Source organism: Aptenodytes patagonicus, chromosome 10 (genome assembly GCF_965638725.1).
Source record: "Aptenodytes patagonicus chromosome 10, bAptPat1.pri.cur, whole genome shotgun sequence".
Taxonomy (NCBI): Eukaryota; Metazoa; Chordata; class Aves; order Sphenisciformes; family Spheniscidae; genus Aptenodytes; species Aptenodytes patagonicus.
The window spans coordinates 3,887,191-3,915,146 of NC_134958.1; the positions used below are offsets into that span (position 1 = coordinate 3,887,191).

The 27,956-nt window shown below is 40.1% G+C and overlaps 1 protein-coding gene across 9 annotated transcripts; it reads left to right on the top strand.

Annotated features, from left to right (window-relative positions):
• The first annotated feature begins 3,350 nt into the window (after window positions 1-3,350).
• On the top strand, window positions 3,351-27,662 carry GABPB1 (GA binding protein transcription factor subunit beta 1). 9 transcript variants are annotated; one of them, XM_076347852.1, is made up of 10 exons: window positions 6,902-6,969; window positions 10,313-10,451; window positions 10,784-10,891; window positions 11,774-11,941; window positions 12,410-12,604; window positions 13,732-13,879; window positions 14,232-14,345; window positions 19,267-19,452; window positions 20,805-20,920; window positions 25,868-27,662. In XM_076347852.1, exons 3-10 carry the CDS (start codon window positions 10,784-10,786, stop codon window positions 26,018-26,020), a joined length of 1,188 nt encoding a protein of 395 aa, XP_076203967.1. In that variant the 5' UTR covers window positions 6,902-6,969; window positions 10,313-10,451; the 3' UTR covers window positions 26,021-27,662. The 9 variants fall into 9 exon arrangements, with proteins under 9 accessions (XP_076203962.1, XP_076203968.1, XP_076203964.1 ...); XM_076347850.1 differs by having other exon boundaries at window positions 6,905-6,969; window positions 9,263-10,451; XM_076347847.1 differs by lacking the exons at window positions 6,902-6,969; window positions 10,313-10,451 and adding an exon at window positions 3,351-3,412.
• Window positions 27,663-27,956: the final 294 nt, after the last annotated feature.

Consider the following 27,956-nt stretch of genomic DNA (forward strand, 5'->3'; position numbering starts at 1 on the left):
CGTGGAGCTCTCTCGGAGCCGGGGGCGGCTCTGGGGGCGGTGTGAGGAGGAGAAGGGAGAGGCAGGTCACCTCAGATCGACGCCACCCGCGCTGGCTCCTCAGGTCAGCCCCGGAGAGGGCTCACAGGGAGCGTGGGGTTACCCACAACCCCATCCCGCCCTGGCTGCCGCCCGGGCGCTCCGCAGGGCCGAGGCCGCCCTGCCCTGCCCTGCCCTGCCAGCCCCCTGTGGGCCTGGCGCCCCGCCTGGCCTGGCTCCCCGTTTCGTTTCCGGGGAAACGCTTTGTGTTATCGAGGCCAAGCCGCTAAAAGCGGCTTCTGAGGTCTGTCACGTTTTGTGGGACATCCAGCGTTTGTATGGGGTGTTAAACTGGCCCTTCTGATGCACAGTGAAATCTGGTGCGGGAAGGCAAGACACCTCCCCTTATGAAAATAGCCTTTTTTTCCCCCAGAGAAAACTGCATTGACTGGGGACATTGTAAGTTCAGAACCCATTTTTTGTTGATGGCTGCGTTTTCTGTGCAGCTTGTGGTGTTACTACAAGCATCATACCTCAGGGATGGCAGGTACGTGCTGACATGCCGGTACAGTCACACTGGGATTTAAAACATGGGAGAAGGGAGGGGAGAGGGTGGTGCTGACCCTGTTTCCAGTCAGTCGGTGAGACAGGTCGTGCCATCGAGATCTTGCACAAACGGAAAGATGCTCCGTCCCGCCACAGTCCCAGTCTGTCCCCTAACTGTGTCAAGGTGGGGGATTCAATTAAGATACTTTAACCTACTGCTCCGTTTTGCCAATTGAAATGTCTCGTGAACTGGAGCAGTTTCCCTCAGCCACTTTGGGAAACAGGGAGGTCATGAAGCCGAAGTGAGAAAGATGCCTGTCTTCATGTAGCCTTCCAAAATGATTCATTGTCCAGAAGGCTTAATTGTATCACAGTGCGTAGTGGTACAGTAACGTTGGTTGGTATTGGGTACATGAAAGGCTCAAACAATATCCTCCATCTCTAATTGGTAGTGCATAGAAGTGATCAGACATGTAAACGATTCTGGAAGAAACGAATACAGCTCTAAGTCTTCTATATTGTGCAATCGGAGAGGTTAATACCAGAGTAAGTTGATTAACAACATTAAACTGAACTGAATAATATTAGTAACACAATGCTCTTGTAAGTGCCTTTTTCAGAACTGCCCCGTTTGCTTTAGCCAAGGCGGGTCATGCCAGAAAGTTATGACAAGATGAAAGGAGTAAGTCCACTGATGTCAAGGCTTGGGACGTAAGTGTGCCAATTAATGCTGAGTATCATACTAGCTGCTCTCCAAACTGGACTCACGAGCGTCCCTTTTACTGTTTCTCTTATAAGAAGAAATTGTGTCATAAAATCTTTTGGTCTTACTTGTATGGGCAAACCCCAACCATATATAGAAAGGTGTTGGGGAGGACCCGCCTGTACAATTAGCTTTACCATATTCAAGAACTTGTTAAAACATGCTAATATGTTGATTGCATTGTAACATGCTGTGGTGTTGCCTTAGGTCAAAACACATTTTCCTACCAGCACATGTGTTACTGTGTAGCAGTACCGAATAAATAAATAATTTTAAACAGTAGAAATCAGTGTGCTTTTTAATAAATGTTTTAGATTATTTAGTTAACAAAACCTATAAATTACTATCTTATACAGCAGCGTAAAATAAAGGAAAAGAAACCAGGTACTTTACAGATGTGAAATGTGTTTTGACTTGCCTACATCAGACATCAAATGTCTCTCTCTTAAATGTACTTTCGGTGAATTCTGTCAAAAACCCCAACATTAGACACGGTTATTTTAAAGATGGAAGTTGTGATCACAATAATGAAAACTCATGTACAGTGCTAATGGACTACAGGCAGACCGCATTCTTCACCTCTATAAAGGATTTTCAGTAATACGGAACGTTTTGCTTTTCCATAGCGCTGCAGCTAATGTCACAAGGCATTCCTGCTCGTTGGCGCACGCCTGTGAGGACATCGTAACGTTTTCTGTTAACTACTGCTACTGTGTCAATGAAAAACCATAATACGGCAAGCTAAATTCTTGTTGAGAGGCACAGAACGCTTACCAACAACGGAAAAGAGATGTGATGAAGGCTGGATTTAAGGTTTCTATACCCTGGTGACAAGTGACAGCCCCGAGAGGAGGTGTCTGGACTTGTTCTCTAGTGCCTCCTTCTGGCTGATCACTCCTAGAAAAATAACTCAACAGGTCCCTGAGACAGGTGACAACATATAAAGAAGGATTAACCGGCTTTCCAAAAAGCGCATGGAGAATTCGTCCCTGCAGCCTAACTCAAATAGAAAATACCGCAAGAACTGGAGAGAGTCCTGTCAGCCAGGGTGGCGTAAGCCCCGCCATCACGCTCAGCCAGGAGGGCTGTTCTGCCGCCGCGTGTGGGAAATGCAGTTTTCTCTCCTGGACTGAACGGGTCGATTTCAGCTGTGACTCGAGGATTCAGTTCTGTGGTATTTGTGCGGTCATGTTCGCTCTTTGGAATCTGGTTATTTGTATTCTCTCCGAAGCTGTGTTAGGTAAGTCAAGGGCAAAAAGTAATGATCTGTAAACGATGTGGTTACAAGTATTCCTCTGATTAAGGGTATCTAGTAGGTATTATGATCTCCAAAATAAGAGAGTGGAATTTTGTGATTGGTACCTTTTTTCGAAGGATGTAGATTTTGGGATCTATGCTTTACGGTGGTATCGGAAGACTTGTGACTTGGAATAGCTTTGGGGAGAATGTGAGCATGACCGTTTTGCATTGGTGAAACAAAACCAGAAGAAATGTTTCAGGGGCTGGGATGTCAGCTCCAGTGCCAGTTTGGGACTGAAGGCCAGAGCTCTCTGACAGAGCAGCAAGGGCTTAGGATCTTTTGGAGTTCTCATCCATATCACGTCCGATCTCCCATGATCCCAAAGCGTAGCTAAAGCCCTGCCTAGGGAAAGCAGGGCAGCGAAGCCCATGCTCAGACAGGGCACCCTCGCCTGGAAGCGCAATCGGAGCCCCAGCAGCCATGAAGCGGGAAGAGCAACCCCCGCCGCCCTGTGGCAAAGAGGAGCCCCAAGAAGGCCGGCGTGCGGGATGGCGACCCTCTGTCTTATTTCTTAAGCCGCTTTTAGGGAGGCTCCCGCCCCCGGCACGGTGACAGCTCGCCTCCACCCGCCGGGGCCGGCCGAGGGCGGCGGGCGGGCGGGCAGCGCCCTGCCCCCCGCCGGGCGGGAAGCGGGACGGAACATGGCGGGCCCCTCCAGTCCCCGCTTCCCCCGCCTTTCCCCGCGCCGCCGCGCATGCGCGGCAGGCGGCACCGAGGCCGTATCCCTCCGCCAAGCCCCTTTTGCCGGGGATATTTGTGTAATAAGATAATACCTGCACCCCATGGTAAGTGCCGGGCGCCCCTCGAAGCGCTGCCCGCGGGCGGCCCGCGCCGCCTCACGCCCGGGCGCGGGCCGGCGGCGGGGCAGCGCGGCGCGGCACGGCGCCCCTCCCCTCCGCTCGGCGTGTCCCTCCGCCAGGCGCAGCGGGGACTTTTGTGTGGGGCTTTTGGGCGCCGATAAGCGGCGGCCTCCGGCGCCCCTGGTTGTTGTCGCGGCGGCGGCGGCCGGGCCGGCAGCACGGTAAGGCCCCATCCCCGCGCCCTGTCTCTCCCTCACCCCCCCGGGCCGGCCAAGCTTTTCCAGGTCAGTCTGCGCCTTTGTATAGGGCCCTGTTACCGGATGTGGAAGTTGATCTCTTCGCTGGTAAAAAATAATTCCACTTCCCCCGGAACCCGGCGCCGCGGCTCCCTCCGCAGCGCCCAGCCCAGCCAGGATTTCCTGTTGGGGAGAGCGGGCGCGCTGGCCGGCCTTCCGGGGACCCCGCCGCGCGGGGGGCGCGGGCAGCGCCGGCGGCGGCCTGGGGCGCGGCGGCGGCCTGGGCGGCCCGCGGGGCGCCGGGCGCGGCCTGTGGGGCAGGGCCTGCGCCGGGGCCGGGGGGCCGCCGCGCGGCTGGCGGGGCGGGGGGGACGGGTCGCCTCGGGGCTCGGGTGCCCGCGCCCGCCCGCGGCGGCCGCTTTCCCGCGGCTGCCGCCCAGGCCCGGGCGAACGCGGCGCGCCCGGCGAGGGGCCCGGGCGCTGAGGGGCAGAGCGGGGCCCGGCTCGTCCCGCGTCTTTCCCCGCCGGGCAGCCCGGTCTGGGCCGCGTGGGGACGGTCTCGGGCCTCGCGCGGGGCGGGGTGGCCGGTTCCTGTCACGGCCCGGGGGCGGCTGAGCTGCGTGCCGGAGCTTGGCGCCAAAGGTTCCCTGAGCCCCGAGGAGAGGCAGCTTCGGTGGGAGGGGAGCGCTTCCCTCCTCTGCAGTGTCCCTCACCCGGAGCCTGTAACTCTTGCTTTGGACTCTTAATAAAGCGTATGATGGGAGCATAAACGTGGGATAAGACGTGTTAGTTCGGACTGTTGTTTTTCTCTTCTCTCCTAGTAGTCAAAGTAGTTTCTGTTGGTGAGACACTGATAGCACGTCGGTGAAATCCCCTGTAGGAAGTGTTACGTGCTTAGAGTTTTTAACTTAAAGCAGTTGTATGTTGTCCTTTAACCTGCTTACTAAGGTACCTTTTATTTAATGGCAAATGCTGCATATTAGAGTTAAATGTACTGAAAGTTGTGAATGCACACCTTGGAGTACTTTAGCTGAATTTTTTTTTTAATTATTCATGACTTCTGAAGTATTAGACTAAGTAGTTTGGTTGAAGTGTGTCTGCACATAGAAATACGTGTAAGGGTGCGTAAATCTGCTGTCTGAGGTTAAGAGTATACATGGCAGATCAGCATACACTAGGTGTAGACTCTTGTTCGTGACCCACTTTCTCTGCTGAAAACAGTTTGTTTTCTAGGTTTTTTGGGGCCTATGTGCTAGACAGAAACTGTCGAGAAAGACTTCCTCATAATAAAACAGATGCTTTAATTAGAGAGGCTGGTGATTTTTGTTTGAGGATATTTTCAAGTCTCAATCTGAGATATCCTCCGTAAGGCTGTAGTACAGTTCAAAGGCTACATCACAAGCCCTTAGGTTTTTCATGTTAGTCATAGCTGCCATAACGTAACTTTTTTGGTATCTAGTGCCAAACTTACCTGTGAAAGCTTTGTAGCTTGTGGCAGTGCCAACCCAAATCTTGGTTGCTGCCAATGGTTCACCCTTGTTGCATAATAATATTTTTTTAGTTGTTGCACTTTGTTGCAGATAATGGCCAAATCTGCGCCCTCCTTTTTAAGGACAAGATTTTTCTACCATCCGCATTATTTAATGGAGTTGCATTGATGATCGGTGCTAATTTAAGTTAATGTATGAACCTAATTGGAGGACAGACCTGCATATATACAGGCTTGACTATCTTAACTACTAGGCTATACAACAATATGTTTGCTTTTCTGATCTCTTTTCTCAGATCAGATATTTTTCATCTGATGCATACATAGTCCAACGTGAAGGTCATGCTGCTGTTTAAACAAACTAGAGAGAATTTAGTTACAAATACAACACAGTCATAGAGGAAAGCTGAAAGCACTGGAATTAAAGCTGACTGCTATTAATATATTAGTGTAACTTTCATTATCATAATAGAAGTGTGGATACTCTAAGCCTATGATATTTATATTAAGATTTGAAGTATGACATGTGAAACCATTGTCAAAATACGTTTGGAAGGGTATGATTCCCTTAGGAAACAATACAGGAACTTTTTGAGTTTATCCCATGTAAGTCGCTATAATCACTATTAAATTATATATAATGTAAAATCATAGCAAAGTTTTTAAGAGATGCTAGCACATGGAAATACACCTAGGTTTAATGCAGACCTTCCGGTTCCTTTAGAAGTTACAAAACTAATTGAAATAAACTTTTTGAAGAGTTGTTCTGAGTTCAAGTGTTGCGCTGTTATATCAGGATGTAAAAACAAATAAAGCAAGTTGATCCTATTATTTCAATTCTAATAATGATCAAAACTGAGTGCTTGGTTAAAGATTTGAATAGTTATTGCTAGCTATTTATACTCTGTACTTAAAAATATTTTTGACCTTGGTATGGATAGGCATATAAAATTAGTTAGAAATCGCTATTCTCGATTTCTAGTGATACTGTGCAATGTTGAAATCAGTAGGATGATAGCATTTCTGAAGATCAGGTCTGGGGAAGCAGGTTGATTTTTTTTTTTTTTTTTTTTAAATGGTGGAAAGAAAAAGTCATTCTGAAAAGGCCATTATTTTTTCCAGACGTAATGGGTGTGACAGATGATGGGTCTCAAGCTGTCTTCCAAGTACGATTCTGCTGCTTGTCAGTTCAGTAGGGAAACCTGTTTAATTAGCATTTTATGGAACTTTGTCCTGGGTTTTTTAGAAATTATTGCAAATCCTTGTCATAGATACGGTGTATATTGATTCAGTTTACCTTCTGGTAAATTGCACTGGTGCAGGCCATGCTCTTCTAGTGTAAGTATGTCTCTTTTAGGAGCATGCGTTGGTAGAAGTACACTGGTGGCTGCGAGTTCTCCAGGTTAGCAGGTGTTCTGCAACAACTGTTTTGTGCCTGTTGATTTTGACCGGCTGATGTTCACTGCTGCAGTGGTAGAAGGGGAATAAAGGCTGGGTCCAGGATCCTTGGGGCAGGACACCAGTCTGAAAGGTGCTGCAATACGTGAAGCCAAACTTAATCTTCTTCCTCGGGCTGCAGACTCTGCTGCTCTCTTGTCTGTAGGCTGCGGCGTGGGACGCCAGGCTTCCCAAGCTGCATGTTTTTCAGCTCCTCTTCCTCCCCACAGAGCCCATTTTGCACACAGTTCCACCTAAACTCCGGTCAAGTGCTGTTATATACGCCTCTGGTAACAGCATGACGTTCAGAGTTTTACAGAATGTATAAAAACTTAAATCTAAGATGGATACAAAAAAAGCAGTATGGTTTCCTATCGCACGTAAGTAAAATAGCAATAATAATTTGATGTAAATTTTAATTACCGGTTCATTGTGGCATCTGGCTAATGATACTGTACAGAATGCATTGCAGTAATGAAATGTGGAAGTTCAGGAGGTGGTTAATGCAAAGAAGTCCAAACCCAGCAGAAGCTCTTCCCTATTTACTCAGTTGTAGACAAAACCCTCTGTTCACACAGTTGTGTAGGAGCTGTTAGAAGTCTGAAAACATACTCAGATTGCCATAAGAATAACTATAGTAGTCTCAAGACTTTATTTTAGAGCCAGTGATGTTTTTATTGTCTGAAAGAATCCTCTTATAAAGCATTACCCAGCTGCTGTGCTAGCCAAGCCTGATGGAAATGACACAGTTACTGAAGAGCACCTCTGACACAGTTCAGCAGAGTTGATTTGTAACACTACATGGAGTAGCAGCAGTACTGAACTAAGAGTGCTGCTTTGAAATGGAAATATTATTTCAATTTTAAACATATTTTATTGTACTATATATAGAACTTTGCTTTTCATAGTATCATTGTGCTATTGTGTGACTAACTGATCTTAGGAGAGCAGCTGAAGAATTTTTCTGGAAAGGGAAGAAAGGGAAATTCTGACACAGCAGACCCTTCTCAGTATGTCCCAGTAGTAGCAGTGGAAGAGTACGGGGGGAAGTGTGGGGCATGTTATTACTCAAGGGTTTCCTGACCTTACAATATTGGTCCTTGGGATGACCTGCCAAGTAGAAATCAGCTTCGGGTTGACTACTCTTGAGAAATTTTACGAATGCTAGTATTCGTTGGTTAAAAGTGACTAAAAGTGCATGAGTGTTTTGTTGGAAAGGCCTCTTCAGTTGCTGTTGTTAGTGCATTGTTGACATACAATGTGATTTTTATTTTTGAGTTCAACAGTGTAATTTTGCTAGGTTTTTAACTTTCTTCCACTAGATGGCCCAAGCATGCTTTCAAGTACCCTATGAGAACTGAAACTTTTACTTCATTTCTAAAATAAATGTGTGTTGTTTTAACTGAAGTTAAAATTCTACATCATTAAACATACGTAAACGTCTGTGATGCTCTGTTCTTGTTTAAAATAAAAACACTTTATATCAACCAAGAGAGTGTTGGTTAATGTAGGTAATACATGGTAATGAAGGTTATGTCATGTATGATCTTCCATGTCCCTCTTTTTCCTTGATTAGAACATTTCTTATTGAGTGTAGTACAATGCTGTTTAGTTTTGCATTGAGATGAGAACTGATGTACTGTCACTCTGACAGTGTGTTCAACAGTAGTGGTTCAGAGACTCTGAAAAGGCATTGATCTCAGGCTGAAGTTTGTCCCTAACATCTCCTGGGAGTGAGATTTGTGTTTTGCAGGCCATCATAATTGAAATTTTTTTTGCTGCTTGATTTTGCTGCACAGGGTTTTGGTAACAACTTTCCTGCTTATTTCACCAGTATAGATGTGGTCAGTGAGTTCTGAATAGGTGTAGCTGTTAAATGTACAGACTGTAATTTAATTCACCTATTTTTGTTGTCTAACAGACATCAAGTATAAGCTTGTTATCAAGGCTGTCTTTTTGGTTAGTGGAGAAAGACAGGTATACACAGGAGGCAGGTCTCACCACGAGGGTGGTCGGACACTGGAATGAGGCTGAAGAAGTGGTGGGATGTTCATCCACAGAGACATTCAAAACTCAATGGGACCAAGCCCTGCGCAGCCTGAGCCCGTTGGGCCAGCTCTGACTGGGAGATTGAACTAGGTGACCTTGAGAGGTCCTGTCCAGCCTCAATTATTCTGTAATTCCGAAAGGAGACTACTTTATTAGTTCTTTTTCTCTACTGGTGTTTAAAACAATAATAAATATAAGGAAAATGAATTGTTGTCTTTCCGAATTAGTTCCTAACTTCAGTATTTTGCATTAAGTTCCAGCTTTCCTTTTGCTTCTGAGAACTTTGTGGTGGTATTAGACCACCAGAAAAAGTGTGTGTGTGTCTGTGTGTGCTTTTTTCCTTCTTAAATTGCCACACACGCCCCCCCGCGCCAAAAAAAAAAGGGTGCCATATGAAGAGAGTGCTGTATTCCTTCATTTCACTGCTGCACTCGCCAGATGCCCTCTCTGTCCTATTATTGTTTTATATTGTTACTCCTAGTGTCTCCCTTTAATGGGGATAGTAGATTTTCTCTTATTCCTGTTTCTCTTTTGCCCTTTTTCTTTATGGAAGAGAGTCAGCTATTGGCCCTTCCTCTGCATCTGATTCTGTGCTCCTTTTTTCCTTCCTTTTTCCATTGTCAGTATTTGTCCTTGTCCTGCCACCTTCCTGCTCCTCTTCCCTTTTCTGGCTGGAGACAAATCAACATGTCCATGTGTACTAGAAGGATGGACATAAATGGAGTATTATCTTGGTGAAGGGGATATTGCTGCCTGCAGTCAGTTCTGTAGACAAAGAGGTAATCTGCTCCAGTTCATGGCTCTACTGATACATGTTGGAGTTCTGCATTTGCAGTATTTCCATCTTCCTAATTTCTGCAAGTCAATAGCTTTCAGCTTATTGAGCAATATACCACACAGATTTTGCCAGTTGAGCCAGGTACAGAGAACTTTCTAAATATGTTGGTTTTGTGACAGAAGTGTATGTTTAAGAAAAGAGATAAAAAATTATCCTATTGGGATTTGTTTTTGAACTGATACACTCTAAATTTTTGTAGGAAAATGGCTGCATGGCCTTGCAACTGCTGTTATTAGTGATACAGGCTTAACTTTGCTTGTGACTGGAAACAAACTGATGAAAGTAATTCCATTCTTAGCATCCTGGTAGTGGAAAACATAGGTATAGGACTAAAACATTAATGATACATTTTGGCTAGTAGCGTGAGTTATGTTTTAGTTCTAAATTTTCCTTTTACTGAACAAATTTAAGGGCAAGTATGAAATAGAGTGGCTTTAAAAAAATGTTATACTAGGAAGACTTTGATGCAACAGAAACATAGATAGGTGTCATTTGTCTACATACAGTTTTGCGTGCTCTGTATTATATGGAACTTTGGGTGTTGTAAAAGGGTGATTATCTAAAGATGATGTGAAAGTTTTTCAGCTAGTATCTCAGTCATGTCTCAAAATTTTGCACTTAACATGTTTTTAGTAACTGTAGACAGTTGAAGCAGGTAGTAATGTTTGTTTTCAGGCAGACATTTTAGTTCATATATCTGATGCAAATAGATAATATATGCCTATTGCATCATTTTGTAGCTAGGAATACAGAAATTATATTTTAGGGTGAACAAAATGAACTGATAGTGATGGACAAGATGTCAGAAAGGTGTTGTGTTTTATATCTATCTAAAGGCGTTTACATAGTGGTACCTCTTAAATACATATGGGCATTTTGGATAAGTGAATGTAGCGCCTTTGGGCGTGTGACATAGCAGCCATGACGTAGTACCACTTGAAAGCTGGACAAAGCTGCAGCAGGTTGCAATATCAGGTGAGAGCTTCTAAACCACTTTCTGCTATAAGAAATGTGCATCCAGTTCACTTTAAATTTAGTTTGATATAACTTTGCAGCTGCTATGGTTTCAGCATTGTATTACTGAAATCTTCACCCCAGTGTCAGTTCTGTTTGGCTGACAAAAATAATTCTAAAATCAAGCTGCTTATTGCAATCAATAAAAGCTGCTTCTCGTGGCTAAAATACCAACTCCAGTTTTTGAACTTTTCAGAGTAGTTCAGAAATAATAATTAAAAAAACCAGCAGCGGTGTTTGTGTACTTAAAATAATATTAATGTTATTTTTTCTTCCTTCGTGTCCTTCACTAGATGTCACTAGTAGATTTGGGAAAGAAACTTTTAGAAGCTGCACGAGCAGGTCAAGATGACGAAGTTCGCATTTTGATGGCAAATGGAGCACCTTTTACCACAGATTGGGTAATGAAAACTTTTGCAGTGTTCGGTAAATCCTCTTACTTTTCTCACCTGAAGAACAAAATAGGATTATTACAATTAAGCATTTGTATTGCAAGCCTTGGGAGTTTCTTGTTGGAATTCTGCAGTCACATCATCTAATGGCTAATTCAAAATTAAAATTTCTTCAAATGACCTCCCATTGATTTTAGTAACAGACTGTGAATGAGCTTGTTCTGGTGGCTTTTAAGATGAACTTCGGAATGGTTAATGGGAGAAAGCAGCAATCATCCTCCTAGTTACTGTGTTTATGTATTTAGTATAGTAAGAGTTCTGAATTAAGAAAGCAGTCCCAACTACCTAATATGTGCAGCTGAGAGTTCCCTGATACAGGGGCTCTGAGTTGTCTTTTGGAGGTGCCTATTTTGAATAGGTTGTATAGGGAGGTCAGGTACCTAAAATTCTAGGGTATTTACAAGTCCTTAAGAGCCTTAATCTGCTTAGTGACCTAACTTTCAGGTTGACTCTGTTTTGAGCAGGAGATTGGACTTAAATGACTTCCAGAGGTCCCTTCCAATGTTGGTATGATGTGTTGACCAACACTAAAAATGGGGTTAGGCCCCTTGAAACATCACACCTCAAAGACAGAAGAAACGTGGCACAGACCTCAAAAAGTTGCTTCCAGTGAGCTGTTTTCAGTGTGTTGTGATTATTGGGGAAAAAAAAACCCAACTTTTTTTTTTCTCTTCATAGTCTGTAAAATCCCTGACAGCTTCTTTCCTTGAGACTGCAAGGGAAAATGATTTTGAAGTGATGGCCTGACACCTGAGTTTGATAGCTGCAGAATAAGAAGGAATACTTCATGCTGACATCTGTTAAAACTCCACTTTTTCCGTTACATTACAGTTGGGAACATCTCCACTTCATCTTGCAGCACAGTATGGACACTACTCAACAACAGAAGTGTTGCTGCGAGCAGGTGTAAGTCGGGATGCCAGAACCAAAGTGGACAGAACTCCATTACATATGGCAGCATCAGAAGGCCATGCCAGCATAGTAGAAGTCTTACTTAAGGTAAAGACTGCTGAAACAACATCTGAGGCAGGGATATAACAATGGTTTATGATCAAATATTTGCAACTTCCTTTTAGTCATGAAACCAACGTTGAAATGATATGAATATTTATACTGTGTGCATTGGGCGCTTTGTTTTCCTGTTAAACTAATGTATTTCAGCATTAAAATCATCATGATTTCAGGTGAATTATTTATTGCTGTTTCAAAATAAGACTACTTCCTAATTTGACATTGTGTGAGTATCAACTTTTAGAACCAAGGCATGTTATGTTTTAGAGTCTTTTAATCCTTTGAGATAAATAATTTATTTGGTAGTTAGATTGAAGTACTTTTAATAAATCTGTAAATGTAAGATAACAGGACATTACTGCTGGAGAAAGACAATTTTGGGCTTCACTCTGTGACCAGCATTATTTAATTCATATACTTCTAATGACATAGTTTGTGCGATGATCTTGTTTGTAGCACGGTGCTGATGTCAATGCGAAGGACATGCTCAAAATGACTGCACTTCACTGGGCTACTGAACATAACCACCAAGAAGTTGTAGAACTCTTAATAAAGTACGGAGCAGATGTTCATGCTCAGAGTAAATTTTGCAAAACGGCACTAGATATTGCAGTAGACAATGGAAATGAAGACCTTGCAGAAATATTACAGGTAACTTTTGATTCATGACGTTAAGGGAACTTAAAGCAAAGTACTTGTTTACACATGGGGTAAACTAAGCTTTTAATATAGCAGCTGTGAGACCATGTATTGACTGATAATGCTAAAGTCCAGCCTAGTTCATGACATGGAAATGAGATTAATGTTAGTAAACATTAGTTGGCGGAAGAGTGTTTTCACCACCTACAAAGTCAAGGATAAGTATCCTTTATTTTCTTAAATTTGAGTGTTGTAGTACACAGAACTAGGTGGAGTCTTCACAAGCAAGGTGTAAAACTTAACTCCCTGCTCCACCAATATGTTTTGACTATACCCTAGTGTTCAATTAGCTTGATATATGGATATTAATTTCCTAACAATTGGAGATCAGGAGAGGAGAGATGGCAATTTTTCTAGAATTAGAAAAACTAGGATTGAATTGTTGGAGAAGCCATTGGGATCGGGATTGTAATAGATAGTTTGACTTTAAGAACACTATTGAACAGTGAGCACCCATTTCCATGGAACTAAGTGCTAAGCATTATTGAGAAGAGAAAAGAATAGAAAGCAAATGAAAACTGCCATTATGCCACTGTTATAAATCTGTTGTTCCCCTACATCTTGAACTGTATGAACTTCTGGTCTGTTCCTTTAGCCTCCTCTTCATTGCAGAAAGGATATAGTAAATAAAAGTCAATAATAATTCAAAGGACAAAAAGAAGAATGCCATCTATGATTCATGGCAATTACTAAGCTGTCAGAGCCGATTTTCATGCACATAGCTGCCACGGCAGTCCTGGTTCTTCAGGCCTCTATTTTAGATACTTGAGCGTGCGTATCTACAAAAGGGCCTTGTCTTTATATGGTCCTCTTTGTTTACAGTAAATGGTAAGAAGAAGTAGTGGGGTGTCATTCTTTTTCACTTCAACAGACTTTTTGTCTTTAGATTTCAGCCAAAAAAAAAGTTTCTCATGTACTTACACAGAGTACAAGATGTGACACGATGTGTGTGTATTGCATGGGTATAACGAGGGAGATCCTCCCTGTTTGAGTGGAATGTGCAATAATTCTAGTTCTTAAAAGGTACATAACTTCTTTATACCTACAATTGGAATGGTATTAATACCTTTGTCTCCTAGATTGCAATGCAGAACCAAATCAATACGAATCCAGAGAGTCCGGACACTGTGACGATACATGCAGCAACACCACAGTTCATCATTGGACCTGGAGGGGTGGTGAACCTAACAGGTCTGGTATCTTCTGCAAATACATCAAATGGAACAGGTATTTAGATGCCTATAGGATAGCTACTGGGATTTTATACCTTAATTGATTTTCACCATTTAGGGAAAAGGCTTGAGGAAAACCAGTGGTAAGAATAGAGTAGTTACCATGTTTCTCTTCAGTGTTTTTTATGTGTTGTAAATATCTAGGTACTTAAAACGACAGTCTTCACAGAGATAAATTATCAGAAGTTGTATTTGCTTAACAAACTTGCCTTCAGAATAGCACTTTGGTTTAGCAGAATGTTGCTGAGAACAGAGTGTGTGTTAGAAGCTTCAGTGCAATAATAATAATAAAAGGGACTTCACTGGTTTTAAATTTATCAGCCAACTTTTATTTTTCATCCTACTAGATGAAACAGGAGTGTCTGCTGTACAGTTTGGAAATTCATCGACATCAGTATTAGCCACATTGGCAGCTTTAGCAGAAGCATCAGCTCCGCTGTCTAATTCTTCAGAAACACCAGGTTAGAAAGCTAAGTCATTTAACCTCATTTAATAAACTAAAAGTACCTAACTGGTGCTTTTGGAGATGCAGTGCATACAGAAATGAGATGACAACCTTCCTTCCTTTTTTCAGCATGAACAAAATTTTTCCTTTACTTTCACCTGGAAGGTTGCCAGATTCATATGTGCAATTATTTCTTAATAAGATTTCTGACCACAACTGGTATATCTGTGCCTAATCTGAGTAGCATTGATCTTGCTGAAAGCAAGCATAATTCAGGAGATTGAATTCATGTCTTTGTCTACATGCAGTCTAGTTGCATTTGGTAGGAGAATGTTTTCTTTGAATGTTTGTTTCTGTTAAATATTGGGAAATGGCCCCCAATGTTGTTTGCATATACTTTGTCAGCAGTTTTCTTAATCTTTCACCCAAAAGCACAAGAATATTTGGTGATCTTAGTGTGCGTTTTGCCCGCTAGAATGTCTATGGGTCGTCTTTTCAACATTGAGGCTTTCTACTTGCATTTGTAACAGTACGTAGCGGTTAGTATGTCCTACGTCAGGCTGGTATGCTGTTGTGGCACTTCAGGTAAACGTAAGCCTAGCAATACGTTATAGTTCTCCTAGGAAGAAGCAGCCTGCACCCCTCACTGCAGCTGTATGCATGCTCCCTTGTTCCGTTAGGCCATGACAAGAAGCCAGAAAGGCACAAGGGATTCTATTGCCCCTAGGTCCCAAGTTTTGCATTCTTCTTTCTTAACACAAAACCACTTCACCCCTGCCCCGTGGATCTTTGCCAGTTACTGCTTTGTCTGAAAAAAACTTTGGTCAAGGTTCCATACTCCGCAAGTTGCCCTGGATATCTTTCTCCATTTTTTCTGAGTAATGTGGTGCTTGCTTTGTGTACTTTTTCACTTTTGTTCATTACAACATGCAAAGTGAAGAAAGAAATGGCAGTCAGGAGTCTTATAATCAAAGTGGGTTATAAAGACTAGTCATTACTACTAACAGGTTTGAGAAAGAGAGATATAAGCAAAGAAGAGACCTCCTTTTATAATTCAAGCAAGTTGTAATACCATCTACAACAAAGTTTAAAAGTGATCAAAAGCTTCTGAATTACTGAAAATTACTTTAAAAGAGGATGCCACTAAACTTCTGTTCCAGATCATATTTTCCAATTACAGTGTTATGTTAATATCTTGCCATTGCATAAAAAAAAATTGGGTAAAACTAGCACTTAGGAGGTCAAGTGCTATGTTAATTCTTTGTTAGCTAGCTTTGGGACACACAAATCCCTAGTTTTTGTCTCCGAAGTAGGCTATATGGTGTACTTGAATAAAAACTTCTGTTATTCTGAAAGTCTTTTACTTTACTTGCCCAGTGCTGTTTTGCATATGTTGCTCCCCAGTTTTCTCAGGCAGTGTGTCTGTAGCTACTGGAGTTTTATGGTAGGCCAGATTGCTTTTTTGTTTATTTAGTATTTATTATACTGACATGTAGCACTGTAGCCTTATTTCCAAGTTAGCTTGGGATTTTGAGCACTGAGTAGTGATGTGATATGTAGCAAGATGAGCCTGACTTCAAAGCTAGTGACTGGAGATCACTATGGGGAGCAACAACCCTCTGTCAATCAAGGATTTATGATGCTTATGGTAACCTGAATTTTTCTGAACACGTTTCTAAAGAAATGCATTTATTTTGCATTTTTGTTGGTGATGGTCAGTACGATAAATTTTACAGAACTGAGATGCTTTGCGTGGCCGAAGTCTTTGGTACTTAAAAATTCTCACAGAATTCAGCTCTAGAGATGACATCATTCTTAAGGACACAGTTTTCACTGAAAATATAGAAGAGATCTGTACTCTCAGACTTGCTGGCATGACAGCTGCCTCCCAACGTATACCTGAGTTTTCATCTCTAAGTATTTTGAAGTCCTGCAGGATTTCTTCTTAATATGGCTCTTTTCTTCTAGTACTTCTCAAAGCAGTACCCAAGTACAGCTATACTATTTTATGACATTAAATATTGCAAGTGAAGTGGATGATTCAAACCCAGAATGCAGTGCCTTTCATTACAGAAGAAGCTGCTGATGTTTTCAATCAATTAATATATTTCATTGAAACTCAGATCTAATTGTAGGAGAGAGAAACTCGAGAAGGGATTGCATGGGATTATGGAGCATTAAATGTGTATCCAGGACTCAGTAGTAGGTAGACTTTGGTAACTAACTGAGCGTTCTCATGTTTTGTGGCCCTGCCCGTGCAGTGGTGCAGCATAACCTACGTTACATGTCAGTAAACCGCTGAAGATAAAAATTATTAGAGAGGAGGCAGGAGATGGCAGGCAGGAAGGAATAAGCTTGAAGCCTTGATGTAGTAGCTTCCCACCTTTAATAATGCAGTGTGCATCATACCTAACCCTCCTGTTTATTTCAGTTCTTCTGCTTTGATTTTTATGCAGATGTGTGGGCAATCATGCAGCATCTTACTGTCTGCAAATTATTTCCTGGGTTCTTACTCCTTTCATAGTTTATAAAGTGTAAAGAATACAAAAGCTTTTTATCATCTGTGCGTCAGTAGTAAGTGTGTTCGAAGAAGAAAGAAAAAAAAAACAAACAACCAAACAACAACACCCCCCCCCCCCCTTCTCTCTGTGCTTATCTTGTAAAAGATCCATTTATAAATACTGTCAAAAATTGTAGGATTGAGAATTCTGGTTTTGGCTCTTACCTTGGATTTAGCCTCCTGTATTTAAGACTGTATAAACTTGGACAAAGCACTTAAGTTCTGCCTTTGATGTTGTCTCTGTCTAGGTTTTTCTCCTCTTTCAAGTTAACTTTATCCTGATCTCTTCCCCCTAGTTCCTCATGTCTTACAGTTAAAACTACATCAATTTTGTGAAACAAAAGAAAGAAAGGTGCTTCTCACTGGAGCTGAATAGAATCATGCTTTTTTTAATTGTTACTCAAATGAAGTGTATATAAGGACATGGATGTTACATTACACACCACATTTGTACGTATGTATGGAACTCAGAGTTGGATTAGAGAAAAATCCGGTTTAAGATGTGTATTTAGAATGCAGGTTTTGGTGTGCTTATGTTGGAATTAGGCATGTGTCTTACTGCATGTGCAGGTGTTCTCCCCCCACACACACTGCAGAAGAAAATAATGCACGTTAATACAGAGATTCTTGAAAATAATAGTGCTGCTGTTTTAAATGACTTCAGCTTTCCTTTGGCATATGAAGTAGTGTGGTAACTAGTGATTATATGGATATAGATATGGAAGGAGAGCAAGGGAGGAATAAGGGCCGTGTTTATGAGGATGCTTTTCCTTTAAATAGAATAACTTCGTTTTAGACAAAATCTGCGTTTTTCTTTCAAGAAAAGGTTTGAAGAAGTCCTGATAATGTTTCCTTCCAGAACTAAAAGCCCAATGTTGAGTTTGAAACTGAAAGATCAGAGCTGTTTGCCATAGCAGCTAGTATTGGCACTTGCAACTTGGAATTTTTGGTGACAGTGGTCTGTCTTACTGCTGAGCCTGTACTTGGAAGCCGAATCAAGTTCAATACAACACCACTTATTCATGTAGGACTTACTGTTTTGGTTTACTGAATAAACACTCTATGAATATTTAAGCAGTGCTGTAGGACAGTAATCTCTGAACATAAAGATCTTCAGAAGGCAATGACTGCAGTCATTATTTGAACTACAGAGTGATTTTTGTGTGTTTTATATTGTAATTAACTTAAAACCCTGAAGCTTTCATCTTTTATCTCCCTTCCCTCATCTCGAGCATCACAACACAGTCTATAGGGTTTTAATTTCATCTATGTAGATAGAAAGCAGTCTAATGTTTGTTATTTAAATCAAAGGCTTTGCTTTTACCCTGACAAATTGAAAATAAAATACAGAGCTAGTGTGCTTGAAATTCTTTGATTGTGCTACTAGTGATCTTGCTCTTTGTCTCAGTATCTTGGTTGGTTTTTTGTTTTTTTTTTTTTTTTTTTAAAAAAAAGGGTGGTAGTGTGAGACCCCAGTTACAGTGTATAGTGCAAGCTGTGGTATGTGTTGTGGTTCTGAATGCAGTCTTTCCCTTATCTTACCTTGACTTATAGATGTAATATAGAACGGTGAGAGTTCACTGCTGTATACTCATTATCAAATCATGAATTTGAAATATTTAGTTGAGCTGGGATTTTTTACTTTTACCTATAAAATTATATACATAGAACGTTTATTTTACTTTTTTAGCTTTGTCTTTCTCCTTCAAAGGTGTAAAAATGTCAACTCGGCAGAACTTTTCCTTTAGTCCTGTTTAATACTTTGTATAATAAATAAAGTTGTGGCTGTGTTTGAAGTACCCATGTAGCACAGACAAAACTTTAAGATTCTCTAGAGATCCTTCAGTCTGTTACTGTCTTGAATGCCATTACGGTAAGCAGAGAAATCAGGGCTGGGTCCTGAGGTACACTTGGCAAGGCACTGGTTGAGGAGTAGTTTCAAGCTAGTATTTCAAGTTTAATTTTTTTTTTTTATTCCGCTGTTAGTGTGACTTAGTCCAGCTTGTGTACAATGGAAAAGTTATTTGTGTTCTTAAAAACAACTCTTGTTCTTGCTGCCATGTTAACACTGAACCCAAAGCATCAGTTTTGAGTGGGGTGTGTCTATTACGAAACATGCTAAATAAAAAAAATTATTATATTGAGCAAGGTAAACCAGGACAGACTTGCATGTATATTTCAAAATGTTAGTGCTTTGTGTTGGCCTGGTGAAAGATTTTTATTAACAATATAATACGTAGTAATGCATTCATTGGGGGGTGGGGGTCAAATTTTAAAAGACACAGAAGAAATTTTTTCTCAGCTGTACCAAAATGCATTTGAAATCATAAAGCTTAATTTATAAATTGACTTAATTCCTTTACTAATCTGTTGATAGTTGTGGCCACAGAAGAGGTTGTGACTGCAGAATCTGTGGATGGTGCTATTCAGCAAGTTGTCAGTTCTGGAGGTCAGCAAGTTATTACTATAGTTACAGACGGTATTCAGCTTGGTAACCTGCATTCGATTCCAACCAGTGGAATAGGGCAACCAATCATTGTGACCATGCCAGATGGACAGCAAGGTGAGTGGAAACTTGTACAGTTTGAGCTTGAGGAACTATTTTAGTTATAGTAATAATAACAAATTGTTGGGTGCAAATAGCTTGGACAATTTTGTGTAATTACCAATTTAAATACATCTTTGAATTGTTATACTGCAAAAGGCTCAGACACATGAGCTACTGCAGGCCAGTGAGTTACCACATCAGCTGAGTCTCTGCATTAGGAGAAGGAATGGAAGAATTACTAAACTGTATGGAAGAGAAATGGGACATTGAAGGGAAAAGTTGATAACTACTTGCTTTGCCTTCAGTAAGCTTGATTCTTGCCAACTTGTTATGAACGCTAGAAGATGGAGTAAAACAAAAGCCGCCTTCTAATACTTACGCTGTTGCCTTGCTGGAAATATTGCACAGAGATTAAGCTCGGATTTAGAAATCTGATGCATGAGCAAGCTGTGCAAGTCCCATGGAATGTGTTCTTAACAGAACAAAAGCCAAGTCTTACGTGCTTGAGGTTTTGGAGGAGCAGTGGCAGAACCAGTGAAGCCAGGGTGACACAAATTGTCCTGAAGCCATATGTACTTTGTTTGTGGAAGCTGCTGGTGTAATAAGTGCTATTTTGTGACGTGTGTGTTGGGTGTTTTTTTTTTTTTAAAGATGCTCTGCCACTACTATTTAGACAAAAATTATTCCTTCTCTGGTTTCTTCATGAGGACTCCCAGTGTGGAGCTTGAAGAGTTGTACACCGGAGACAAATGATTTGGTTCACAGTCTGTCTGACCAAGTACAGCTAGTTATCAGAAAGCATGAATGTGCGTAGGTAGTAATTGAAGTGACAGTCACAACATTTATGTCAGATGGTTGCATGAGTAAATTAGAGTATGAATTTCTTTAGATCCCTAATTTTTTCTCCTCCAAGGTTGTTAATCACTGGATTTTCAGATTACCTAAAGTGTTCTAATTAATCAAAATCAAAAGCCAGTTTTGTATTTAGTATTTGCTTAAGAAACATTATAAAGGACATGGTCTGCTACATAAGTTACAGAATTGACAGACTGGTAGCTCTGCTGCAATTCACTTCCATGTCTGTTTACTCTGAAAAACAGCAATGATACTCCAGAGTGACAGCTAACTACTGTAGACGTCAGCAACAAAGAATTTTAAAATTCTTTAGTAGCATACAAGCAGCGAAAGTTTTTAGGAAATTTTCCCTGTACTGACTTTATAATGGACTTTATTGTATAGTTGTGTTTTCATAAGGGAAAAGTCTTTGCATTTTATTGCTGTTAATAAAATTACTTAATTATATGAATTTTATATAGTGCAAATATTGTTTGAAGTAAATGTATTTATATGTACAAATATGTTTTCAGTATTAACAGTTCCAGCAACAGACATTGCTGAAGAAACTGTGATAAGCGAAGAACCGCCAGTGAAGAGACAGTGCATTGAGATTGTTGAAAATCGTGTGGAGTCTGCAGAAATAGAAGTAAGGAGTATATTACGTGATATGTGTTAACCAGAATGTTCATCACTGAGTATCTGGTTGTGGTTTTTTGTGTTGTTCTAGAGTTTAATTTCTGTGTTACCACAGAATGAAGTGTGTGAAACAATAACTTGTTCAGTCTCCCCTGTTACTGGAATTCATCTTTTACAAAGTTGTTGTAAAAAGAGAATATAGGAGGGCTGTTTGCTTCATCCTCTGGTTGTGCACGGAAAAGTGACACTTGTTTAAGTATTTGATAACTTAATTTTTTTTGTTTTTCCTTTAAGATCACTAGCTAGTTTTTAAAACGAGGTACCGATATATTATCGAGTAACTTGACTCTTTCCGCTAGCAGTGAATGGGGTACTGTACCCTCATCTTTCTGTTATGACCACATGCTTGTCCTGATTGTGAGATGATATTTTTAGCGGTTTCCTTTCCATTCATGATATCTAGCTAACTGTTAATGGAAATGTGAAACAGTAAGATTCTGTGTTTGTCAATTTTTCTGTCCCTTTTTTTTTTTTTTTTTAATTCTGGAGCAGTTTACTATTACACAGCTTTGCACCATCCTGTTTTTTTTTTAAAATTATAGTGCAGAAGACCTAACAACATGAGAGAGCTTTTCTTTTTATATATGACAAATAGATATTTCTATTCTATGTTCAGTTTAAAATTATAGCTTTTTTATATTAACCACGATAGGTCAACCATCTCATTCCTTCTTCTGTTACTTCTAACTGTACTGACCAGTTTTGGTCAAAAGTTTATGAAAATTGTTGTCTGCCTTGACTAGGCTGTAAGTTCTCATTTTGTCAACTCCATGATATTTCATTTATCAAAGGTTGTATTCTCCAACTTCTGTTCATATTATCAAATTGTGCCTAATTGAATACTTTTTATTGTACAGTATGTGCTATGTGTTTTCCATGTCTAGTAACGATGATTACCACCTTTCATCACTTGCTTTCCCTGTCCCTAAGTTGTCACATCAAATACTTTTGCCTTTGCAGCTTTGTGGTCATTACAGATTATCATGACAGTTGAAATTTTCTTGCTGCATTTTTTTAAATGTATGACTGTTACAATAAAAGCATTTCTTTTGTTCACACTTTTAAACATCTGCCTGAATTATTCCTAAAGGAAATTACATTTCCTTAAGTATTTTAATAATTCTGTTAGGTGAAGGAAAAAACAAATCTAGATTGGTTAAGGAATAAATTGACCTGTTCCTAATTACAGATAGTTGGTATAACAATACAAATAATGCTTTTCAGGGGATTACCAGTTTCAATTATATATTTTAAACGTTTCTCAAATACCGAAAGAAGTTGGTTTAAATGAGTTATTTTATCTGTTGCTTTCAAGTGCAAGTTCTGATGACTGACTTTGTCCCTGCCTGTACAATTGGAAATGCACGTGCAGACCTCTGCCTCTGTGTGGAGGCCGGGTGACCTCAGGAGCCTTATTGTGGTTCACAGGGGTATGGTGCTACCTCACTTTGGTAACAGGGACATTAAAGAAGTGCACATAAAGTCGGTTCACTTCAAACTTCATCATCGTAGAAGGTGGTAGATACTTGAATTTGGAGGGAGTGGGACCCCTCCCCTCATTAAAATATTTTTTTAATGTAGAAAACCTTTATTGTTTGGTTTCTTTGCCTCACTGGTGATTCATTCCTTTATTTCATTATAAAGAGTTGATTCAAGGCTAAGAGTGCTTTCTTCAGCTGTTTTGAATTCATAGTGTATGAACAGTTAACTGTAGTTTGCAAGTCTTTAAGTTGAACAACCTCCCATTCATGTGAGGTGACAAACTTTCCTGTGGAAGTATTGTGAAGGAGCTGTAGTGGTGGCTTTTGATGTTTCTCTTTTGGGTCTGTGAAGTTCAAACGTTTCAGCTCATTTTGAAGAGTGATAGCAGTTTTCCTAAACAGTTTGGTATTTTAAACATAGGATGGCAGCAAAAAAACCCCTGTCACACAGATACTCTGTTTTTCATTTTCATGCATAATTCATTAACATACAGTGATTTTAATTTTCATTCTTGAATTTGACTGTCTTTCCCATGTTGCATGTTTGAAAGGTGACACGCATTAGAACCAGGACAATAATTTCATTAGACTAAAAAAAAAATCATAATTGTAAATTAATTATATTAGTGAATTCATATCCCTGCTTTTTCTGTTGTTAAAAAGAATGCTTGGTTTGGTTATTTTAGTTATGGGTGTCCCTATGGTCAATATATAGACTGTTAAGAAAAGTTACATGTAATGAAGAAAATTCCCTGATAAAATGGAAGATTTCTCAAGAGCACTCAGGATCCTCTAATTCTGTTTTTACCTGGGTAGGTTTTTATACTGATACGAAAGGACTTCAGATAATTAAACACTTTCAGTTGTGTTCTAAAGAATGCCCTAAGAACACTTTCTGGATTTGATGACATTAATAGACCAGATACAGTCCTCCCTATTCTAGATGTCAAAGTTAAGGAACCGATTTTCACTGCTCGTCCACTGTAGATCTGCATTGCTCCTCCAGAAGCGTTGGTTTCCTTCCACTGCCGAGTTAGACAGTATACTTGGCCTCAATTTCTTAACTCATTCTGTTTACATTAGGACTATGACTGTCTAAAACCTCCACCTATTAGTTGCTGGACTAATCTACATGCTTTGAATTGCTAGTCTGTCTGGTAGATACTGGTTTTAACTTCTTGCCTCTGCCACTAAGACTTTTTCCCCCCCTTTTTTTTCTATCCCTTCCTTAATGTGCTATACTCCTTATGGTTACATGGTTCTATTTCTCTCTTCTGTGGGAAATACTCATAAGATGCTCGTAAGACTATCTGAGAACCTCTCTATCCCCAAGTGTTTGCAGTCTGCACACACTCCATAGTAGTGATAGCGCCTTGCTTTTTGTAATGCATCGCAGAACCACTGGCCAGTGAGCTACTGGTGGTTCTTATTCTTCTGCAGCCCAGTAGATAGAGCAGCTTTGCTTCTTGCCAGTAGTCGATTTCTGTCGTTTTTTATGTGACAAATTCATGAGATAGATAATGCCCAGCTCAGTATAGCCCAGAGCTGAGTGCCCTCAAGAGGGAAGGGTTGCTTTCCACGTGTAGCAGGATCAACTCTTTTGACCGCTTCCCTGAGAATTGTCTTGTAGCTCTTTTCACTGACTTTCTACTCCACGAGGCTGTTTTATGTAAGCTGTTGGCTTCCCTTAAACTACACAGATAACTTACAGAACTAGCAGTATGTTTTGGTTGGACTGGTGCTGGAACATCATTGGTGTATTTCAGATCCTTTCAGATCCTAGGCTCTACTGTTCATTTGACATTCGTCAGTCTAGTTGCTACATGGGTTGGCCATTCATACAGTTGCTTAAAAAGCAGAATTCAGATTTTCAGAGGTGGAAGCTGAACTTCCTTTTCAGATAAGTAAGCAAGATCAGATAAGCTTTCGTTTTATCAGCATATGCTCCAAATGAAGCAAACCCTAGCTAACTTCCTTCAGCTCTTAAAGCCCTATGTAAAATCAGGTTGCACTTAATGGGGTTTGTTCTGTTCTGTATTATAACTAGTCTTTATAACCTGTTAATAACTTCTCTCCTTCACCTGTTGTTTTTGCTATACAGATGCTGCTGTTAGCAATGATCTGATCACCTATGTCATTATATTCCAGCACATTCAGCACAGCATGTGACTGCTAAATGTGACTGTGACAAGCACTGAGAACAGTAGCAAGTAGAAGGGAGGCAGAGTATTTTGTATTTTCAGGCTCTGACCATGTACATATGTGAGTGCATCAAAGAGGTTAAGAATAGGGATGCTGTTATGGGGGCGTGGGGGGAGAAACTTCTAACAACTGTTTGACGTATTAAATGGGAATGTGATACTGAACTGCTGGGATGGGAATAAGTTGAAAAGGCAACTTTATTTTCACTGGGTCTCAGGTTTTGGTAAGAGTTTCGTTTTTCTGGGAGATAGCTCGCTTCTCTGACAACCTCCCTCCTGTGGCTACTACAACTACAGTGGAAAGAATGATTTGAAACCAAATACTACCTTACTCATAAAAGTATGATGCACTTTAATGAGATGGTATTTGGTTGAAGATCAAAACAAAACTATTTTCCAAGCAAATTGCTTTTTCAATTGAGCTCAGTGCAGCATCAAACAAAATGTCAGTACCTACGTCGCTGGAGATAGAAATACATTCTCCTTAGTTCCTAAGGCAGCTTCATAGGAAGTGGCATTTCCCATATTATTTTGCTTGGAAACCATTTTATAGCCATCCCCGAGAAACTTATATGCAGGATGGAGCCTTAAGTTGCTCCTTTAGAATTGAAAAACTTACCTAGCTAAATGCCTGTTAATTCATAAAAAATGTGGTGTCCTTGGGGATGTAATTACACCTCTGGATTGTATGGTATCAATCACTCCCAATCACTTCATTTAGAAACCAGTTATGTGTATATTGCGGTTACTGGGCAGCTGTCACTTTCCAGTGCAAACTGCTGTTAGGTAACAGTTTTTCATTATACTGTCTGATTAGAAATACAACAGAAAGGAACAATCCTGTTAGATTGGATTCCAATTTCAAAAAAAAAAAACAACAAAGGGAACTGAATCATTGGAGACGTTAATATATTATGTTAGTATTTGATCACCATGCTTCCACTTTTTTATTTCACTCTTTTCCATGAAGACTTGCTTGGTATCTTTGCAGCTAAGGAAACTCAGGTTTACTATATTTACACTGCAAGCCTTATTGTGGAGAGTTGTCTGGTGTGATAGTTACGTGTAATTTACACAGCAGCATTCATATAGGTTTGCCCGAGTAAGAACTGAACAGTTTCTACACTTGAGCTGCATGTAAAGGAAAAGTATTTGCCATTTTAACTTGTATTTGATACATATTTGACAAAATATTGCTGGTTCTGTTTCTAATAGGAAAGAGAAACTCTTCAGAAACAGCTGGATGAGGCAAACAGAGAAGCACAAAAATACCGTCAGCAGCTTCTAAAGAAAGAACAAGAAGCAGAGGCCTATCGGCAGAAGTTAGAGGCAATGAACCGCCTCCAGACTAATAAAGAAGCTGTTTAATAAAAAATGAACATACTGCAAAGCCTGTTACTTTCAAAAACCTGCAGTACAATCTTGAACTGTACGCTATATAGTTACAGACACAGGATTACATGATAGAGAAGAAGCTACAAGTTGATAACTGGACTTACGCCGTGAGCTCTGATGAATTTCTTGTAACATAAAAACTCTGAATTTAGAAATTGTGAAAAGTATTTAAAATGAAATACTGTAAATAGTTGGTTTTTTTACAGTTTCAAAATGAGTTGATAAATCTTTTTGAAGGGATCCAGAAACACGAGAAGCCAATGCTTTTGTGAAATTTTTGATTTTAGTATGAATCTAACTTCTGAAAAACAGAACAGTTTTAAGGGTGATGTTGATTTAAGCTGACAACTTGAAAAAGAATTATGTGACAAAATGAATTAACAGTTATTTCTACATGGTAACAACTTAAACTTCTCTGAATAAGACATTTCCAGGTGGAAATCTTTGTACAGCTTTAAGTAGTTGTCTCAGATTCTCTGAAAACCATTTTTGGGTTTTTTTTTTTTATTTTAGGTGGTGAAATTTTTATATTTAATTTCAGATATATCCAAGTAGATTTACATGTATATGAAGCTAATATTTTTTAAACTTTTCAGTTTGTACATATGCTGCATGTTTTTATAATTTCTACACATACATCTTGCATAGGTATTTTTCAGCAAAGATGAGAAAAATTACGAGAAAAATGTTTAGCCTATAGGTCATTTGAAGTAAGCTAGCAGCCAGTTTTATTGTGGATGGTATATTTCTTGGAAGAATGTAATTTGTAATTAAAAAGAACAAAAAAATCTTAATTTACATATTAGAGGCAATTTAAAATTTGGTAGTGGAGGCATTGAAACTTCACTTCGTGTGTCTTACAATTTTCCTGTACAAACGTTTTAAAGTTCAGTAATGAATAGAAAAGAATGTCTCCACTGGAACACAAATAGTAGTTCTTTTAGAATATTCCTATTGATCTCTTTTCCCCAATAGCCTTGAAATCATTTCAGTGATACTTTTTTTCTAAACCGACTTTTGCATTTTAATTATGCAATTGGACAAGTAATTTTTTTATGTTGTAGTGATGCTGCTCTTACCTGGCATCATTGCTCTTCACTGTGATACTGTGTTTGTGTGTGTCTGTGCGGTGATCTATTATGCTTAGGGCTTATATAGCACGTTACATCTTCAGAGCGTTGTAAAATCTTTTAAAGAACCCTTACTGTACTGCCTGAGGCAGGTAAGTGAGTGTTACTGTCTCAATTTTATAACTGGTATAAGCGCAACACAGGGAGTGTTAAATGAGTGGCCCAAGACCACGTGAATCCGTGGTAGACCTGGGAATAGATCTCAGGAGTTCCTGGCTTCTAGTCCTGTGCTTAGACTGAGCTGCCTTAAGATTGTTCAGTGCTGTGTTACATTAAATTTTGAACTACTGTGCAGATTCCTTTTTTGTAAGATAAAACTCTTTGTGCTTTGCTTTGTTGTTCCATGTTTCACTGCTTTTATGGACTTGTTTATATAAACTTAAGCAAAAAGTCTAGTTTACCTATACTGTACACAGAAGAATTACCCTTAAAACTGTACTCTGGCCTACTTTTTCTATTTTACAATTAAATATCTTTTCCACATATATATAGTGTAGAATCAATTCCATTTCAGTTGTTTTGTATGCGCATTAGAAGGTCAAAGCTGTGCTGAGTTAGGCATTCAGAAAAAGAGGAAAAAACAGTTTTAGGCTTAGAATAGCCTTCAAAGGTAGGAGGGAGGAGTGGGGAGAGAATTGCATTACACAATACGAAGTAAAATCTTCCTTCTTCAACCTTTGACTGGGGTTTATAGAATTGGCAGTTAGGAAAAAATCCTAAATATTAGGCCTAGTATTGGTATAAATTTGGCAAATTTGGTCCCGATTGGCAAATTTGAC